Source organism: Nilaparvata lugens, chromosome 3, assembly GCF_014356525.2.
Source record: "Nilaparvata lugens isolate BPH chromosome 3, ASM1435652v1, whole genome shotgun sequence".
NCBI lineage: Eukaryota > Metazoa > Arthropoda > Insecta > Hemiptera > Delphacidae > Nilaparvata > Nilaparvata lugens.
The window spans coordinates 82,953,847-82,974,278 of record NC_052506.1 but is presented as its reverse complement, the minus strand read 5'-3'; the positions used below and the strand labels follow the sequence as shown (position 1 = coordinate 82,974,278).

The window sequence follows — 20,432 nt, the reverse complement described above, 5'->3', positions numbered from 1 at the left end:
TTGGTACTGTATTCTTCAATTTTGAAAAAGGCGCTAAATCGCTACATCACTTTAAAAATCTGACGTCATGATACAAAAATTATAATAATCCTTTCATTGATACTTGATGGAGTTCAGTGAAGGGAAGCGTTCCTGTCGATGACGTTTGGCTGAATCTACCAATGGCAATCATCACAGTTGGAGTTGCGCAGTAACTTTATTTCGCGTCAAGCGAGGAAGGAAATTTCAGCCATCTTGCTTCAATGTGAGTAATGAGTGTGCTCTAAGTATTATTATAATATTTTTATTTCTTACGGATGTGAGTTGTCTAGGTTAGTTGCAAACAATAATTCGTTAATTAATTTAATTAATAATATTATAAAAGATCTATAATATTAGGTAGTTCAAAGTGATTCGAAATAAATCTGTCTCACGTAGGTGGATGTGGCTTGCCGTACTGCGATCTCGTAAAACTGATCGTTTTCGGAGTGTTTGGTGCATTTGAATGATTGTTTAATCGGTAACCCTTTTGATTACGTTTAAGCTTTATTTATGATTAGTATTTTGATTTATTCATTGAAGAAATTATGGTTTCAATTGAGAACTTGAACAGGTATTTCAGGTAGGCCTACCTAGCGACAAGCCAAGCAAATAAAATGACCCACAATGTTTTAATAGTTCGCTAATTTTTACTGTATGACCTACAAGTAGAACTCAATCGTGTTCTATTTAAAGGATTTTACTAAAACTTTTAATATTGGTAACTGGGTTTAATAATTATTTGTTACTTTTTTAGTATAGGCCATCTGTTGTGAGGCTAGAATACAGTTTGTAATTTATTTTGGTCGGCTGGAAGAAAGGGTTTCGTTTAGGAAATGCTACTTCATTAACTTGTTTAGTAACTTATGGCTTGTAAACTCTATTTGTTTCTATTTCTTGGTATACTAATTTAGGTTATAAGTTGTTGAAAATATTTTGCAAATAGGCTATGCGGTCAAAATGTAAAATTATTTATGACAAAATTTGAATCAATAACTGGGCTGTTTCAAATATTATTCAACACAATAATTGCATTTTTATGGCTTTAAAAGACCAATTTGATATAATGGGTTATTCTAATGTAGTTTGAATGCTTGTCTAGGTTATGAAATCCATGCATTTATCTTTGCGTGAACTTCATTCTTTCAGACAATAAATTGATTTAGCCTATCCTCTATTTTACTAATTCAATAAATTCTTCTTTACATTTAGTTGCTTTTCAAAGTTTTTTTAATCTTGAACTTTGTTTACTAGGTTTATTACATTTTATTAAGAATATTAGCATGTAGTTTTCTATTGAATAAAAATAAAAATGATCTTGCAAACAGTTGAATTCCAATATTAGGCCTAATTTAATTAGGCCTAAATTTTTTTTTGAGATTATTGAAAAATCTCAGATTTTAGACTTATTAAACTATTACCTGATTACCAGTGCAGTGTAGTATTATGGGATGTAAACTTGGGTCTAATCAATGTAGACGTACTACCGGGGCATAACTCTAGAGGTCCAGTCGTCCAGTGCCATTATACCCGTCATCAAATGATCAATAATTGGTAATCAATAATCAATCTTATCCATTGAAGTGAAGTTCTTTTTCATTCAGTTACCGTATCGTTTTTAAACTTGTTTTTTGGTCTCAGAAAAGTGATTAGCCTACAGTAGTCTTTTATAAAACATTTATGTTATCAAGTTGACATTTCTACTGTAAATTCTACTTATCTTTTATCAATGGTCGTTTTTACACTCACCGATTCCTATCCGACACGATATTGTCCAGATTCCGGCCCGGTGTCGTGGTGGTCAAAATAACATGGTGTACATTGATCAGCTTTTACACTCTTCAAGGGTGTCCGCCGGCAAGCTGGTTAAAGACCGACAAATCGTGTCTTTGAAAACAACATCGCATCCTATCTTTTCAACCGGCTTTATAATAATATTGTCTTATGGCAAATATGACGTTTTCATTCTCTTATAATAAAGGCAAGTTGTGTGCTAAGATTACAGAAAAGTGTAAAAAAGTTAGAAAAATGTCGGCCGAAATCCGGCTGATATGTGTCGGCAAAAAATCGGTGAGGGTGGAAACGGCCATGGAAAGTGTAAAACTCATGCCGAGGTAGTATTTTGTTGAAGTTAGGAATGTATCTGTGAAAGTTAATTTGTAGATGGATGTTTTGTAGGCCTATTAGAAGATCATAGGTGTGATTTTTGTTGGTCAACAAACTGACTCCAGTCAACAGGAGTTAGAGTTCACTTGTATCTCCATCTTGGATTTCATAATTTGGCTGATAAAAATTGAATTTGAAAATAATTCTTGCTCTTGTATATTTATTGAAAAATAATTTAGTGTTATTGTAATCCAAGTTATTTAATTCATGCTATTAAACTAACCGTTTTCTTTTTTTTTTTATTTACGTTCACTTGTTTACATGTCGTTCAGAGAAAACTTATGATTTATATAATACCTACTATAATTTATTAAAAATTCAACAAAAACTTATAAAATATGGTTTTATTCTAGTGTCGTTACATCTTGAAATAATTTCAATTATATCAAAATTATTAATTTATTTATTGTTTTCTATTTCAGAACTTATAAAATATGGTTTTATTCTATAATGTCGTTATTATCTTGAAATAATTTCAATTAGCCTATATCAAAATTATTTATTTATTTATTGTTTTCTATTTCAGGTCTAATTTTGTTCGCTGTGCGATGTCCAGATAGTAAGGTGTTTCTGAATGCTATGATATTCCTCACTCGACTCTTCTAATTGCATGTAGGTATGTAAGATTTTCTTCACTTATATTTCTGTTTTGTACACAGTTCAGTATTAGTCTATTGTTAGAATGTGTCTCAAAAAGGCTAATAATAGGCCTAATGAAGGCTGGGTAAAAATTAATAATGCTTCTTGACTAAATATAATAAGTAGCCTACATTATCTCTAACTGGGTTGCTAGAAATCCAAAGTGCACTAAAAGTAACTGTAGAATCAATGCTTTGAGCAAAATCAGTGTACTATTTTAACGACGTTCACCCCAAATAAATTTTATCATATTGCTGCTGTTTATCTAATTAATTAGCCTAGCGGTAGTTCATTTGTTTAAGGCTAAGCCAATCTACTTTATTGCTCAATCAACCAATCGAATTATTGAAAAGGACTATTAAGATTTTTTTGAATATGTTTTATTAGTTGTGAGTATTTTGCTGGATGTGGTCATTTGTCAAATATTATTTTATGTCAAGAACCTTTAGTGTCTAAAGTGTAATCAGCTTTTGTGACCTCTAAGAAAGTTTTGATACTTATAATCTTATAATGTATAAACATATAATAATGTAAGAAACAGTCCTCGTGATTGAATTGATGCATAAAATGTTAACCTACCTGTAGTTCTTATAGAAGACAAGACAATTGTTGAAATGAACTTGTTTTTAAAAATCGTTAGTCATAATTCGGATGTAAATCAACATTTTTGCATATTTTCCTATTGTGGTTACATGATTTTTGGATTTTTCCAATAAGTGATGTGTTTGAGGTATTATTTGTTTTTAAAGCCTTGCCCACATCAGTGCGAATGGCCGTTATTACACTTACCGATTTCTCACCGACGCGACACCTAGAATGTACTCTCATTGGCTGAGACTCAGCTGTTGGTGAGAATTAGCCAATCGGAGGACATTTTAGGTGTTATATCGGCGACTGTGAAAACTGTGTAAAAATCTTGCCGCTGTCATGCAATTTGTAGAGGTGTTCGCAGGGCTTTAAGTTGAACAAATAATAGGCTATCAATTTTCTGAAAGACTGCTAAGTTTTCATCTATTTGATTTTTGAATTTTATTACTTTATATGAGGTAATATTTTCATAATGTACAACCATTTATGATAAACATTGGTAGGGGTTTTATTTCATTATTACATATTTTCTCATTACAAAGTAGCTTCCCCAATACCACCTTGAAATAATATCTGATTTCAAGCACCTGATAAACTTTTATTTATTATTAGAAATCTATACTGTTATTTTTCGAATTAGCCTTGCTAAGTCACCAGTTATGATCTGGAATTCTTTGATTATTGTAATGCATATTCTCAGTGAAATTTAACTTGTACTCGATCTTCAATAATTCAATTTTTTCAACTCAACACCTTTGATTGGCTTCCACAAATTTTCCAAATCAGTTTTGCTTGTTCAAAGACATGTTTTACATATTTATAGGTCCTTGTAGTTGCTAATAGTAGTGATTCATTCTTGCGTCATATGTTGTAAACCGTCTATTGAATTGAAATAGATGATTCACATGCTTCTTTATACTCATTTATATTTGCTTAGAAATGTGATTTGCAATAAAAATATTCTTTGAGACTAGAACTCTTATTGAATCAAGATAAGTAGTTTATACTTGCTGAAATATTGACATGCCACTTTCCAAGTTCTTTATACATTCTTCCGTAAAATATAAACATTATGAACTGGAATGCAGTTACTAACAAGGGTTATTTTTTGGTTAATCCACAATTTCATTTTTATTATGGTTTTGTTGAAAACTGGATTTGAATGGATAACAATATAGAATAATTGACTGCATCCTTGCTGTAATTTATTTATAAATAATCATTCAAATGCTTTCAAGCATCAAGTCTATTATCCAACATATTCAAATGATCAAAAATGCTTCCATTCACTTGAAAATTCGAATTGTTATGTACATTAGAATAATTGTTATTGGTCATCAATTTATTCACGATGAAATGATTATTTGTTCACAGGAACTACCTATTGAAAATCCTAACAATGAAAGTGGCATAAAATATTGTTCAGTGTGTCATAGAATACTTATTTTGATTGTATAGCGGTGGAACGATGTCAGTTCCTAGTCGGTAGGATGAGGTGGTTAGGGGTATGGGTATCGAACGGTCGCGGGTAACGTCACTATTTGACGACTAGTAATTAATCGTAAGTGATTGAACTGCCAGCACCATCATCATCATCATCATTAGTATGTAATGGTTTCGTCTGCTGGAGATTCGTCACCATCGATCGATCGGTAAACCAATCACGATTACAGTTCCAGGTGCCGGCTCTGGAGGAAAACCAAACCACAAAGAGTGCAGCCAATCAAAACGAGACAGTTTTATTGAGGGCTTAGTAGTGATTCAAAGATGTCTGACGAAGAGAGTAAAGTGAGTGAGGAGGTGCCTGACGCCACTACGCTGCCCTCGCTTGAAAAGGCGCTCGATGAACATGGCGGATCTGACAATACTGTCGCCGCCCCCGGCGAAGATGAAGTCCCCGCCCCCGAAGGCGACGCTGCCCCCCCAACCGACGATCTCAACAGCAGCTTGCTCGAACTCAAGGAAGAGTTGATGGACACTAATCCTGCCCCCGAACAAGCCAAAGAGGAGGAGAGTGCGACTCCTCAAGTCGCCGATGAGTCCAAAGTAGAGGGCGTGGAGGACGAGACCAAAGTAGAAGGGGTGGAGGCGAAAGACGAAGCCATGGATGTTGAGGGTTTGGTGCAGGATGCATGCGACGAAGCTGTTGACTCGAAAGATGAGAAAATGGATGTGGAGAAGGTGGTGGAGGAGGAGGAGGAGAAGGAGCAGGAGCAGGGTAAGGTGGATGAGGAAGCACCTCCTGTTGTAGAATGTAAAGATGAGGCAGTTGAAAAGGTTAAGGAAGATTTGGTTGAGAAGGAAGAGCCAGCTTCTGAAGAGGTGAAGAACGAGGTGGATACACCACTGAAAGAGGAGGAAGAGGAGGCGGCTGAGGAAGGTGCCATTGTTGGTGAAGAAGCTGAAGCTGAAGCTGGCGCTGACGCTCCTGTTGAGGAGGCGGAAAGCGGCCAAGTGGGTCAGCAGAAGGAGGAGGAAGAGGAAGAGGAGGATGTGCCAGTCGAGCAGCAGGCGAATGAAGATGTGTTGAGTAACCCTCCTGTTGATAAGTTGATTGCAGATGGTAGTAGTGAGACACTGTCGGCTGGTTCTACTCATGAAGAGGCCGAGAAAGAGAAAGAGCAGGAGGAAGTTGATTTGCCGGTGAGTGATAGTAATGGAGTGGGGGTGGGGGCCGATGAGGAGAAGAAAGTGGGTGAGGAGAGGATGAGTGAGGAGGCGGACGCCCTGGCCACTCTGGCGTCGGCTGCGTTGAGTTGCGACCAGGCGACTACAAATGGCACCAAGCAGCAGCGCGACGTTGGCAAGGAGGCGGCAGCGTCATCATCCTGGTGCGACGTCAGCATCATCAAGGGCACCAACGCCACGGTCACCAAGTTCTTCGAGGCCGGCTCTGTGGCCGACCCCGAGCACCTGGAGCTGACCCTTAACGACATGCCCGACTACCTAAACTGCGTGAAGGTGAATTTGGAGCCGGGAACTGCCTACAAGTTCCGAGTGGCCGCGATCAACACGTGCGGGCGCGGGCCGTGGAGCGAGGTGTCCGCCTTCAAGACCTGTCTGCCTGGCTTCCCCGGAGCGCCGTCCGCTATTAAAATATCGAAATCAACCGACGGCGCGCACTTGTCGTGGGAGCCACCCCCAACAACCTCTGGAAAGATCATGGAGTACTCGGTGTGTCTGGCGGTGCGTAGCGCCACCACCCACTCCCAGGGCGACACCAAGACAGTTGCCAGCACCCCCACTCAGCTGGCATTTGTCCGCGTCTACTGCGGTGCTCAGAACCAGGCTGTCGTACCCAATTCGTCGCTGGCTGCGGCCCACATTGACATCACCACCAAGCCGGCCATTATCTTTCGCATCGCCGCCAAGAACGACAAGGGCTACGGCCCCGCCACTCAGGTCAGGTGGCTGCAGGATGTCATCGCTTCGCCCAGTGCTGTCAAGCGGGGTGACCCCTCTTCCACTCCCCCCACCACTAAGAAATACAAAACTGATGACAACTGAACATTCATTCTTTAATATATTCACTATTACTATTTCTAGCGTAGCTGATTCAAGTTTGAAATGTCTGAGACTCGGCGGAATCATATTTGAAGTTTGTACGGTACCATCTCCAGAATATATGATTACAATTTGTCGGAAACTAGATGGAATTATAATTATTGTAAGCTTCTAAGTTAATAAATACTTTAGTACGGACTATATTGACTAGTTGATAGTTGACATTTCTGATATCTGTCTGAAACTTGGTGGAATACTATTTCAAGTTTGTACCATCTCTAGCATAGCTGATTCCAATTTGTATGAATCTTGATGGAATTATATTATTTTAAGCTTCAAACTGGATAAATACTTTTGTACGGACTATATTGACTAGTTGATTAGTTGGCATTTCTTTTTAGAACCTGGACCAGTAGAGATTTGTTATTATAGAATGTTAGTTGACAAGGACGATAATGATTTGATCGAAAAATATATAGTTTCTTAAGTACAATAGTCAGTTAATGGTAAAATTGTAGGTTTTTAGCGTTATTAGTAGTATTTTTGTAGCCTTCATAATGACTTAGACCATACTATGACAAGTTAAAAATGCAGTATATTATTTTCATTATAATATTTTACTAGATTACGGTAATACTATTTGATAGCGACAACATCCAGCAAAATGTGTGTTATTTGTGAGTTTTCCCAAATACAGTGACACAGAATAACGGGAAATTTTTGAAAACGCCATAAAACATTAGTGGGAAGGGCAAAAATGATTTTATTCAAACTAATGTAAAGTTCAAGACTTTCCATTTGAGAATTATTAATAATATCTATCACTTTTTGACAATTATTACTTCCTTAAGATGGCTTCCTCCTGAACGAATACACTCTTGAAATCTTTGTTGACGATTCCTCATTGATCGCTGCAACATCTGCGTTTCCTGGTCCCATGATCTGTCTACCTGCGATTTTCTGTTTGTGGAGCTATCTCAAATCAAACGTTTTTACAACTTGACCAATAACTGTGGTTGAATCATAACAGACAATTCAAAATGAAATTAACAATATCCCAGCTGAAATGTTGCAACAATCGTTCAGGAATCTCAACACAGGTTTCAAGAGTGTGTATTCGTGCAGGAGGAAGCCATCTTGAAGAAGTAATTGTTAAAAAGTGATAGATGTTATTAACAATTCTCAAATGGCAAGTCTTGAATTTTACATTAGTTTGCATAAAATCATTTTTGCCCTCCTTACTAATGTTTTATGGCGTTTTTAAAAGTTCCCTTTATTCTGTATCACCATTCTGTATTTACAAAATTATTCAAACAAGAAAATACTTGCTTTCAGACATTTTTCTCAGATTGTGTAATATTGCAATGATTTGTGATTGTAGCCTATTTCTCAAGAAATTAGTCCATCTAATTTTCTATTCTATGCAGGTTTAATATGAAGTTTATACTGTAGATTTATTGTCCTGATAAAAGATTACATTTTTCAATTAATTTTTATGTCCATTAATATTTCCTACTCCCTGCAATAACCTCCATCGTCCTTCCATTACAAAGACGTCTACATACAGGATGTTATTTGTAATGGCTGAGCATAATGAATTATGGATTAAAAAAAATTATTAAAGTATTCATATGATCTGCGATACCAATGATGGTGAAAATCAGGACAAGGATAGCGACACCTATGTTAATCAAGTGCTAACTTTATATATGGTAAATATCACTATACAGGGTGTCCCACGGAAGGTGTAACAGCCAAATACCATATAATCTACATAGAATTTGCAATAAAATTGTTTAATAATATTTTCTTGTATCGAGGTAAGTCTTGTTCTGAGGTATATAAATTTTTCTTAATATTTTAAGAACTTAACAACTTTTAAAATCTCTAATAACTAGAAAACTATCAGTCAAAATCCAATTTTAAGGACATGGTTGGAAAGAGGAAGAAATTTCCAATAAGATTCATTTAATTTCATCCTTTGTTCAACGTTTTTCAACTTCTTATAAGCGCTCAAACGTAAAAAAGTTCATTTGTCGAGTTCAAAGGTAAATTTCAAACATGAAAGCTATAAAAAGTTCAAAAACGTCAAACAAAGGAAAAATTGTGTTTATCTTATTGTAAATTTCTTCATGTTTCCAACCATATCCTAAGAATTTGATTTCGACTGATAGTTTTCTAGTTATTAACGTTTTAAAAAATATCGAAAAATCGATACATCTCGAAAACTTAGGTCGATGTAAGAACATTTTTGTTGCAAATTTCATGTTGGATTTATGGTCTTCGGCTGTTATAACTTTGGGTTACCTGTATAAGAAAATGTAACTACTTACCAAGGAAGTACATAGCTGGAAATGTACCTAAACTTTATAATATTTTCTGGAAATTTTATACAATGAAGTTGCAAATTTCAGCCTCGGTTGCACAAAAGCATGTTGTATTTTAATCGTGATTGAATTCCTTGATAATCAATCAGAGAAGCCTTCTCTGATTGGTTCTCGTGGCATTTAATCATGATTGAAATCTAACAAGCTTTTGTGCAACCAAGTCAAAACCCAGAAATAGCAGATTTATTTGAATCATTGTGGTCGTCAATGTACGACGGATGAACCCCGGAAGTGCTCTCTAAAGTTGCTCACCTAAAATTTAAACGTTTTTTTTTTGCTGAAGAGTTGATGAAGTGACAAATAATTGAAATCACTTCACTTATATGGGCTACTTTAGTTCAAATTGATAAAAACAATATAAAAACTTGTAGTACCCTTTATTTAAAAAAATTGAAATATTTTTAAGTTTTGAATAAAGGGTAGTTCAAGTTTTTATTAATTTTAACATACGTTTTGTAGTCCATTATGTAGATGACGAGCCATCAGGCTCGCTTCGCTCGCCATATCCGTCTAGCCAGGGGGCTCCGCCCCCGACTGGATCGTCCAAGGATGAGATCAGCAGGCTCGCTTTGCTCGCCTGCATTTTTCATTTGAGAATTTTTATCATATGTTCGGACGATCCAGTCGGGGGTCCAGACTAAACGTCTGGCTAAACGGATATGGCGAGCGAAGCGAGCTTGACGGCTAGTGATATAATATTCCCAGGAATAGCTCTGATTGAAGTAGCAGTGCCCAATCAATTTTTCCGCGATAAATGCATTTCAATCTTCAACTTGGTGCCAACCTAACAAAGTCAACTAAACTTAATGCCAACCTGACAAAATTATTAATTTAGTTACCAGTTAACAACTGTTTCGAATTTCTATATTAACATATGGTATGAACATTTTTCAATTATAATTAAGAGAATAAGAAGAATATACATGCTAAAAGACGAACTTTGAACCCTTAAAAACCACCCTTAGAGTTAAAATATTGCCAAAAGATTTCTTAGTGCGCCTCTAAAGGGCCATCTGAACATATCTACCAAATTTGAACGTTTTTGGTCCGGAAGATTTTTAGTTCTGCGAGTGATTGAGTCAGTCAGTCAGTCAGTGAGTGCCATTTCGCTTTTATATATATAGATAGTCGTTCCTTAGTCTCTTGCATATATTATGTCTGAAGTCTGATCAATCAGGCATTGCACTCGCTTGCATCGCTCCTACTTATTACAATTCATTCCTCGCTATCCAGGCTGTGATTCTCAGAACGGTGCAGTCTTGTAGAATGTTGGTTTCTGGTAAGTCGCTTCTGAGATTATGGTCCGGTTGCACAAAATCATGTTGAATTTCAATCATGATTAAACTCAATGAGAACCAATCAGAGAAGGTTTTTTGAAAAGAAGTCTTCTTTGATCAGTTCTCGTGACATTTAATCGGGATTAAAAGTTAACAGACTTTTGTGCAACTGGATGTAGGCGCATGTGTTCGAGTTGTATTTACCAGTTCTGAGTGCTCATCGATATTCTTTAGTTTTCTACCTGTGATTAGAATTCATTGAAGATTTTTGAAGTTTGGCTGCATTTTTGACAAGTGATATCATAAATTTTGATTGATAAAAAATATCGGCTCATTACACAAATACGAGGATAATTTTTTCTATTCAATTTATAATATCCTAGACATCCAATGATCAGACAGAGGATTAGTCAAAAAATAACAACCTTGAAAATGTTCCCAACACTCTCTATGAGGTTACATAGGCTACACACAGGTTATTCTTCAACATAATTGCCTTGGAGGTTGAGACATTTATCTTCACACCAGTGGACCAGCCCACCAAAACCCTCCTCATAAAATTCTGCCGTCAGATGAGTTTAAGTGGGCTATGACGTTGTTTTGTAGCTCCAAGTTAGGTTAGGTTAGTGATCTTTGAATGAGTAGTACTGTAATCGCACAGTTCTAAATTGTAAAATCACCATTTATTTTCAGCATATATTTTGTGGAATGTCACAATAATACTGTAACTTATTGCCGGTTTATTAGATTTATTGCCATTTTGATAAGGAAATTTTCATTTGTTCTATTGGGGTCACTCTTCAGGGACATTTACATTTTGATAGTGTTGAGTTAAATTTGGCATTAAATTATTTTTTATGTACAATTCATTGAGCCGAATAGGCTTCACGGCAACATTTTAGTGTCTAAATTGTAGAAGTCAAAATTTGGATTGAATTTTTCATATCTATAAACTTACTTTCGAACATTACCGGTATCTATTACCAGCATAAATAAAAATGCGCCTTTACATTGGTCAAGTTCACTTGAATCTTTGTTCTTTTTCCGGGGTTCACATTGAATAAAAATACTAATTTTGCTGATTTATGAAATCTTCAAGAGTCGTTGAAGCAGTTCACTTTAACACAAGTATAGGACTTGACTGTGTGCTTTTACACTGTTGAATTACAAGCAATAGAATTCTTTAAACACAGGATAAATGAACTTGAGTCAAGTAACTTATCGCTTGAAAGATTGTAATACTTGATTATTTTAAGCAGAGACAAAAGAATTTATTTTGTATTCATCTTTAGTATTTTTTTTAATCTATGTTTCAAGTATTCCTCTAGAATTTTGTAAGAGTATATGCTCAATGTTCATGTGGGTTGATTTCACAAGTAGAATAGCAAACTGACAATTTTTTTTATTGAATCTAGTAGATATATATCAATACTGAAGAGTTAATTCCAAATAATTTTGGTAGAGAGTAATGCATCAAACTAAAACCAAGTTTTACTCGAACAAGAAGACTGATTTAAATTGCTGGCTGGATCAGTATGATATAGAACGAGCTCATAGGACTGGTCGTCGAACTGGACAATGTAGGCCAATTATTTATTTATTTATTTATTACATTCCTTAATCACAACATCAAATTAATGATCGGGAGAGAATCAACAGGATAAACCCAAAACTGTTCCTCTCCCTAATTTTGATAAAAATAGTCCAAATGAGGTTATGAAAACACTTTTATAAAGATCACAAAAATTTACAGTCCAAATATACATTATACTAAAAATTTTGTATCTCGGTTGATCAGAAAGATGAAACAAATTATTATTACACTTGAAAATGCATTAATAAATTGAAAAATATTAAAAAACTTGATAAATTTGAAGCCAGAAAAATCACAAAAACATTCACCATCAGCATATGTTTCTATTATTGTGAGATTCGCGAAGTACAATAAAAAATGTAAGTCTTGTCACAAAGGAAATGGTTCAAATACTCCAATATTGGTGTTGAAGAGGATTTTACTGTCCGAGTTAGAAGCGATCGTAGAGAGTTGAAACAATTCTCATTTCTATGGCTAGGAGAGATGGGCAGCATGCAGTTCTCCAATACGACAAACTGCTTGTCAACGGTCAGCCGTATACGCTGGATAAATTGAAAATGCAATCCAGAAATTTGAATATTTATCCAGATATGTTCTTCCAACTTGATGACTCATAAAACCTCTCACTCACTTTAAATATGCTTTTATTCCACTTGATGATTCATCATGATGTCCTGAGGTAAGAATTCTCTACAAGTTGGTTAAACTTTTTCCATAATCAAATCAATTCACAATTGAATTTGGAAATCTTTTGATCAACTTTTGTCAAATATCAACTGAGTACAGATTGTAGCGTGATTTAATCAACTCTTGAAGGTTCTCCAATATTAACTATGGTAACGCTATAGTGCGGTCCACGTTATAATGACAGTATTTGATCAACTTTGGTTTTGCTATCCTTGTCTATCATTCGACAAAGCCGGTGGTACTATCCTTTTCTAGGTCCACAACGATGACAATTATGTTTTTGACGGTGTAGAAATATAATTAATTAATGCAGAGAATTGGCATCGCTATTCTTCTATCTTTATCGACTGCCATTATAACGTAGACCACACTATAGTTTTGAATTCCTTAAATTGAAATATGCAGTATAGTGATTAATTAACCGAAGCGTTTCGAGAGTTATTTTGGATTTATTTGGAACGTTTGGTTACAGAAATGTAATATTATGTGCGTAGGCTACTCTTTTCAAGAATTCATTTTTCTTGAAAAATCTATGAAACTGTTGAAAACTATACTCAGTGTGCATTTGTTATGCATCACGGGAGCAGCTATCGGGGTAGAATATTAAAGTGGCTTGACTCTAGATTCCGCCCACTCTATCCTCATTGGTCGACTACTCAAACTGTGTTCAAACTCTAGGTGGCAGCAGAGTATTGGGTGGAATACAAGGCCTCCGAACCCTTGTATTTTAAAATTGAAATTTGTGGTAAAATTCTGTTAGGAGTCTTTAGGTTACTCGTCCCATAACTAGGTTCAAACCTAGAACTATTAATTACCTGTTAACCTAACCTATTACAAATAATTGAAATCTGGAACTAATAATTAACTTGATAATAGGATAGGGATGTTTTAAAAACGAAGATTTTTAAAATCATGAAAAATATTTGTTTTAGGAACAAATGGATGTCCAACCATTTTACACGAACATTACAAAATTAACAACATACTGTAATTTCATCTACCGTACGTTATTACTAGAATTAGAACTAGAATGTGAAGGGTGATATTAATTCTATTATTTTCAAAGTCTGTGCGAAGAAGAGGAATCAAACAAACAAAATAAGGACGTTGGAAGTAGGCTACAAGATATGTTAAAAAAATGAGTAATTCTTTACAGTCTCTGAACAGTCATGTTTTTGTAATTATTGAAAGACTACCAAATGATTTAATAGGCCTTAAGTTTACAGTTACAAAAGTATTGTTATAATCGTTACTAGTACTAAAGTTCCTAAAATTGTATATATTCTTAAAAATGATGCATATGAATAATATTAAAGACATTTCTGTACTCCATTTGTAATAACAAAATGGGTTTGATATTACTAGTCAAGTAAGTTGGATGACGCAGAAAATTGTCACAATATTCTTTTCAATATTGAACTACGTCACTAATATTTTCAAGAGATAATTCTTCTCAAATCAAGGCAGCCTATGTATCTATCAATGTTTTTATATTTTAATTCAGTGGTTTGTTTTATACAAATTCACAATAATCCTAATGTGAGATTCTTTAATTATTTGTGTTGTATCTGTATTATATATAGAGTGAGTCATATGTGTAAGGAAGCCCTTTAATAAATTTGAGATATTTCACTTTTTACTATTGGATATTTATTAATTTTGTATATAATACTTCAACTTTTAGGATAAGTTGTTGGTCAAATACTCTACCTTTTGACGTACAACTGAATTTCAACCCCTCCTAAGGGGATGACTTGGGGTTGTGTAACTCGAATATTTTAAATGTAAACACCAATTGTCTGGTACATCATTTTAAAGTTCTTTTTAAAACAAGAAAGATGGCATCGATGTTACATGATACTTTTATCCAAAATGGCGGCGGATTGAAGTTTTAGTTTTTAAAGAAATAATATTGATAAAGTTCAATCAGCCGCCATTTTGGACAAAAGTATGAGAACATTTTTATTGATGTCATCTTTCTCGTTTTTAAAATGTCTTTAAAATGATGTACCACAGAATGGGTTTTACATTTAAAATATTCGACTTACAACCCTTAAGTCACCCCCTTATGAATATTTGAACGCACAAGTCTTCGTACGAAAAGGAAATTCAGGATTCGAACAAAAACAGCTGTGATGAATTTAAATTCATTAAAAAGGTAGAGTATTTAACCAATCACTTATACTGAAAGTTACAGTATTATAATCTACAATAGTCTCCAACTTATTGAAGGGCTCCCATACATAATATGACTCACTCTGTATAATCCTCATAAATAGAAAACGGAACATTGAAGTCATTGCTCACAGAATGAAATTCATAGATGGAAAACTAATTTATACATTAAAAATTACTAACGAACTTATCATTCAAAGTAGGGTAGGAATTATTTTTTCAATGATAAAATAATAATATCAACAAAAATCTATATATATAAAAGCGAAATGGCACTCACTCACTGACTGACTGACTCACTCACTCACCCACTCACTCGCATAACTAAAAATCTACCGGACCAAAAACGTTCAAATTTGGCAGGTATGTTCAGTTGGCCCTTTAGAGGCGCACTAAGAAATCTTTTGGCAATATTTTAACTCTAAGGGTTGTTTTTAAGGGTTTAAAGTTCATCTTTTAGCATGTATATTCTTCTTCTCCCAATCTCTTAATTATAATTGAAAAATTTCTATATCATATGTTACTATAGAACTATAATCTAGATAGAGTACCTCTTCGAAACAGTTGTTAACTGGCAACTAAATTAATAACTTTGTCAGGTTGGCATTAAGTTGAGTTGACTTTGTTAGGTTGGCACCAAGTTGAAGATTTAAATGCATTTATCGCGGAAAAATTGATTGGGCACTGCTACTTCAATCCTGGGAATATTATATTACTAGCCGTCAGGTTCGCTTCGCTCGTCATATCCGTTTAGCCAGACGTTTAGTCTGGACCCCCAACTGGATTGTCCTAACATATGATAAAAATGCCCAAATGGAAAATGCAGGCGAGCGAAGCGAGCCTGCTGATCTCATTCTTGGACGATCCAGTCGGGGGTCCAGGAGGCGGAGCCCCCTGGCTAGACGGATAAGCGAAGCGAGCCTGACGGCTAGTGTAATATATAATGAAGTAACAAACTTTAATTTTTTATTTAATACGGTTAGAAACCACTACTTCTCATAAATTAATTAATGTTATTGTTGTTGTTATAACAACTATACTACTAATTTAAGCGGCGTTTACACCATACAAAATGTTAATAACTTAATCCTTATAGATTCTATTAGATTGAACGGAACTTGACAAACACATATGTCCATCATGTCTATGATAAGTTATGTTCAATCTAATAGATTCTATAAGGATTAATCTAAGGATTGGTGTAAACGCATCTTTACTATACTATTTTTTATTAATGAATGTTGTTGTTGTTGTTGCAGGAGGTGGGCTCGGCAGTGAGGAGTGGCTAGTAGAGGAGGAGGAGGAGGTGGGGAGGATGTCTGCGAGCATGAGGACCACACTGCAGACTGTTCCCGAATCGTTGCCGGCAGATCACGTCACTGATGCTAAGGTAGGCCACCTCATGCCAACGTTGCTATTATTTGCAAATATGGCTGCCTCTACATTGAAACAGCCGACCCTGTCCGTCAGGCAAACCAGAATCAGTCACATGTGGTTTCAAATACCCGAAAATTTAGGCTCTACTCACGTCAGCGTGACCCAAATCTCAAACCAAAATTACTTCTGACTTGGAGGAATATGCGGCGTAGAGAAACGGAGGGAGATCAGTCAATTACAGTGATTGGTAGTGTCGTAGGTGGAAGCGCAGTAGCCAATTTGTCGATTAGAATCAGTCGAATCAATGCTTGCAGAGAGGAAACTTCGTAAGTTCAACATGAGCGCTTGAATACTCACTAGAAATTAGAGAACGCGGGCCGGTTCAGAACGGTAATAACGCCGTCGTTGTATCCCTGCCTTCTCTGCTGCACATTTCCATACCATGTCAAAAGTTATTTTGTACAGAGTATAAGGGTCAGACCATATTTTAAACGCGCCAACCCAATCAGCCAATCTGAGAGCATCCTGCCCTGCCGATTTTGAAAAAAACCCTAATATGGTCTCGCGCTAAGACTCAATCTCTCGGCGACGCAGCATTGGGTTTCAAAAGTTGACGCTCAGATTAGGTGTCAAACGTTTTTAAAACGCGCAACCCAATCAGCTAATCGAAGAGCTTCCTGCCCTGCCGATCCTGAAAAAAACTCTAATATGGTCTCGCCCTAAGACTCAATCTCTCGGCGACGCAGCATGTGTTTTCAAAAGGTGACGCTCAGATTAGGTGTCAAACGTTTTTAAAACGCGCAACCCAATCAGCTAATCGAAGAGCTTCCTGCCCTGCCGATTCTGAAAAAAAAACCTGATATGGTCTCGCCCTAAGACTCAATCTCTCGGCGACGCAGCACGGGGTTTCAAAAGGTGACGCTCAGATTAGGTGTCAAACGTTTTTCAAACGCGCCAATCCAATCAGCCAATTGGAGAGCATCCTGCCCTGCCGATTCTGAAAAAAACCCAATATGGTCTCTCCCTAAGACTCAATCTCTCGGCGACGCAGCATGTGTTTTCAAAAGTTGACGCTCAGATTATGCGACTCCAATATCAGATATTTGAATATTCTTAGGCTGGCCACAAATGACTGGACATGCATGAGAAACATGTGTGTACACACATGTCGAGTCGTCTCTGTCCATTGTTGTGTCATCACAGCGAAAGGCTTCGAACAACATTTTTTGAGGTTAGACTTCTGTATCTTCGATTTTTTGTTTATTTTCACTTCATTGCTCCATTTGAGGTTAAATTATTTTTGTATCATAAAATTAGTAATTTTCTAGTGGCTTATTTATTGTTATTGTTTGTTAATACTATGTTAGAAGCTGCTGTGACAAACAGATGTTTATGTTCGAAGCCTTTCGCCTGAATGTCCTTTTTGTTCGAATATATGTCCGTTCATACATGTTCGACACACTTGTCCTGTCGTTGGTGGCCACCCTAACACTATCTCGGCGAAGCAGCATGGGTACTCTAATGGTGACTCAGATTATGCTATTCCAGTACCAGATATTTGAATATGTTCATATTGTATTAAGTTTTAGCTCGTATTTGTTCTTCTATCGTTATTTCTCGTTGTAAAATTGGTGTTGTACCGTTAAAAACTATATAAATAGTGTAAAGCGGTATTTTACTCGCCTCACATATGTAGAGAGATTTGCCAAATCATGTAGTGCTGTATCTAAATGCCTCACGTTGGGCCGGCAAATCATGTGAAGCGTTTTTTAACGGCTTCACATATGTAGGGTGAATCTGGTACTGAATCAATGGTGTAGAGGCTATAAATTTTGTAACTGCGTGCGTGGACGCTGAGTGTACACCAGACTGATTGACTCACTACAAGATTCAATACAATTGTCGGAATCTCGGGAGGCCTAAACGCTCGCTCACCCTTGATTCTTCTAATGACAGATTGTATAATGATGAAATTTTTATAAGTAGTGTAGCGATCGCTAAACACTGAATACGGATACCTTAAAATTATTACCTGTGAAGAATGAGCATACAAAATCATACAGGTCGAGCAAAAATCCCGATGTAGATAATTTACGGGACTGCGTCTCTAATAAGTTCTGAAGGATTAAAAATACGGTATTTAGACCAAATATCGTTCAGAATATACTTCGAGAACAGAGTCTTGTCGGGTTTTAAGCTCTATTGTAGGAATTTATATGATCTCTGGCTGCATCTGCTGTACAATTGATGTGTTCGCTCCGAAGTCGAGGTTGGTAACAGATAAAAGCTGATATATGAGCAGGTAAGGACTAAGAATAAATATCTCGATCTGACCCCACTCACTACATCCACTTAGACCTGTTCCAATATCCAGCTTAATTCAATTATTCCAATGATCGTATTCGATCGGTTCTTGATGATATAGAACGTATCAGACACAATAATTGACAGGCTTAAGAAATAATCGAACTCAGAAAACGAATTAACAAAACTGGAATATATTATAATAAAATATATGATCATACAGTGCAGATTCAGAATATAATTCACAGATTGAAAGTGGTTTAACATTAACAAAAATGATTAGCAATTTTCTTGTACTTGCATGATACCATGCGTGATTCGACAGAATTTTACAATTGATAAAATTGAACAGTTTTGAAAAAATAGTGAAAAAATGAATTATAAAATATTTTTTTTTTTTTAAATGCTCGGGGTCGTGGTTCTGGCAGCGGAGGATAGCTAATCAACTACAAATTCTTAGAAATTCTATATGAATAAATTCTAGGCTCTTAAATGCTAAAGCGCTTGTCGTCGTGGCCAATAATTTAACGAAGAAAATTTTATGTTTTTCTGCACTGTAATATTTTTCGAAGCGTAGATTGGGGCCCCTTTAAACTTATAACTCACGTGAAATTCCTTGGTGGTCGTGGTTTTCTTCTTTAGATCAAAAATTGTTTGATCGGCAGCAATCCAGGCTTCGGTTTCAGCACGTGTGGAATTTTAATTTAAATATCTCCTTCACCAAATTAATTAAGGGATAATTTACTTTAAACTTTTAATTTATCGATTGATGAAAATAAATTTACAAATAACTAATAGATTGGCCTAAAATATTGGCTCACAAATAGAACATATAAAATCGAATGAAAATTTTACAAATAGGTCTTGGTAACTATAACGAGGTCTGAACGGTGAGGATTTCAAAAGGGAAGTGCTGTCTTTTCTCTCAGCTTCTTGGCTAGACCTTTCTTCTGAGAATCTCGATGTAATAATTTGCATGAAAAATTTGCCATTGGTAGAACGATTGTGACGTAGACGTGACGTCAGTGGCAGGCAGTAGAATATAATTCCTTTAATTACAATAATAATTCAATTTATGTAATTCTTAAAACTGCTTAATCTTCTAGACATAGTTCCTCTCATACAATGTACATGTGCTAGCGTATATGATAAGGCAGGTTTGTTGTCTGATAGTAGATTAACATGTGTTGCTTTCAAACGATCACCTTTTTGGTGCTATTTCTATGCACTATGATTGGCTTAGGCTTGCCAAAGAGATTTAATTACCATGTGGTTCAGTTGAATTAATCATTAATAAATTAATATTCTTATACAATTTTTATTATGTTTGAGACTGTTATAATTAATTTCTGCCGTTTTATCAATAATATACTGTTCATGATATGACCTAGTTAGTTACAATAAGACCTGACATATAATATAATTTCTTAAATAATAAATAATTTCAACGATAATACATACATTTTATTTTTTTATTCGAAATTCTTGGTCCTTTATTGATAGTTTTATAATTTTTAGGAATGATATTATACCTTGCATGAAAACCGGCATGACATTTGACAATACTTTGAATCAGTCAGCTGTGTTCAGGCTGCTTTAAACATCTGATCGATAGTAAACAAAGTGTAACCTCAAATTCAATGAGCAATTCGTAAATAATTTGTGCTTTATTTGCAAAATAATTATAATTCTATTGAATAATTTTCTAGAAAATGT

The 20,432-nt window shown here is 35.5% G+C and overlaps 1 protein-coding gene across 13 annotated transcripts; it reads left to right on the top strand.

Moving 5' to 3' along the window:
• Positions 1–120: 120 nt before the first annotated feature.
• On the top strand, positions 121–8,406 carry LOC111047772 (host cell factor 1). Of its 13 annotated transcripts, XM_039424823.1 has the most exons (4): positions 196–311; positions 2,711–2,800; positions 5,085–6,927; positions 7,224–8,406. In XM_039424823.1, exon 3 carries the CDS (start codon positions 5,179–5,181, stop codon positions 6,916–6,918), a length of 1,740 nt encoding a protein of 579 aa, XP_039280757.1. In that variant the 5' UTR covers positions 196–311; positions 2,711–2,800; positions 5,085–5,178; the 3' UTR covers positions 6,919–6,927; positions 7,224–8,406. The 13 variants fall into 13 exon arrangements, with proteins under 13 accessions (XP_022189307.2, XP_039280762.1, XP_022189325.2 ...); XM_022333615.2 differs by having other exon boundaries at positions 121–244; positions 5,085–8,406; XM_039424828.1 differs by having other exon boundaries at positions 132–244; positions 2,711–2,796; positions 5,091–8,406.
• The last annotated feature ends 12,026 nt before the right edge of the window (positions 8,407–20,432 follow it).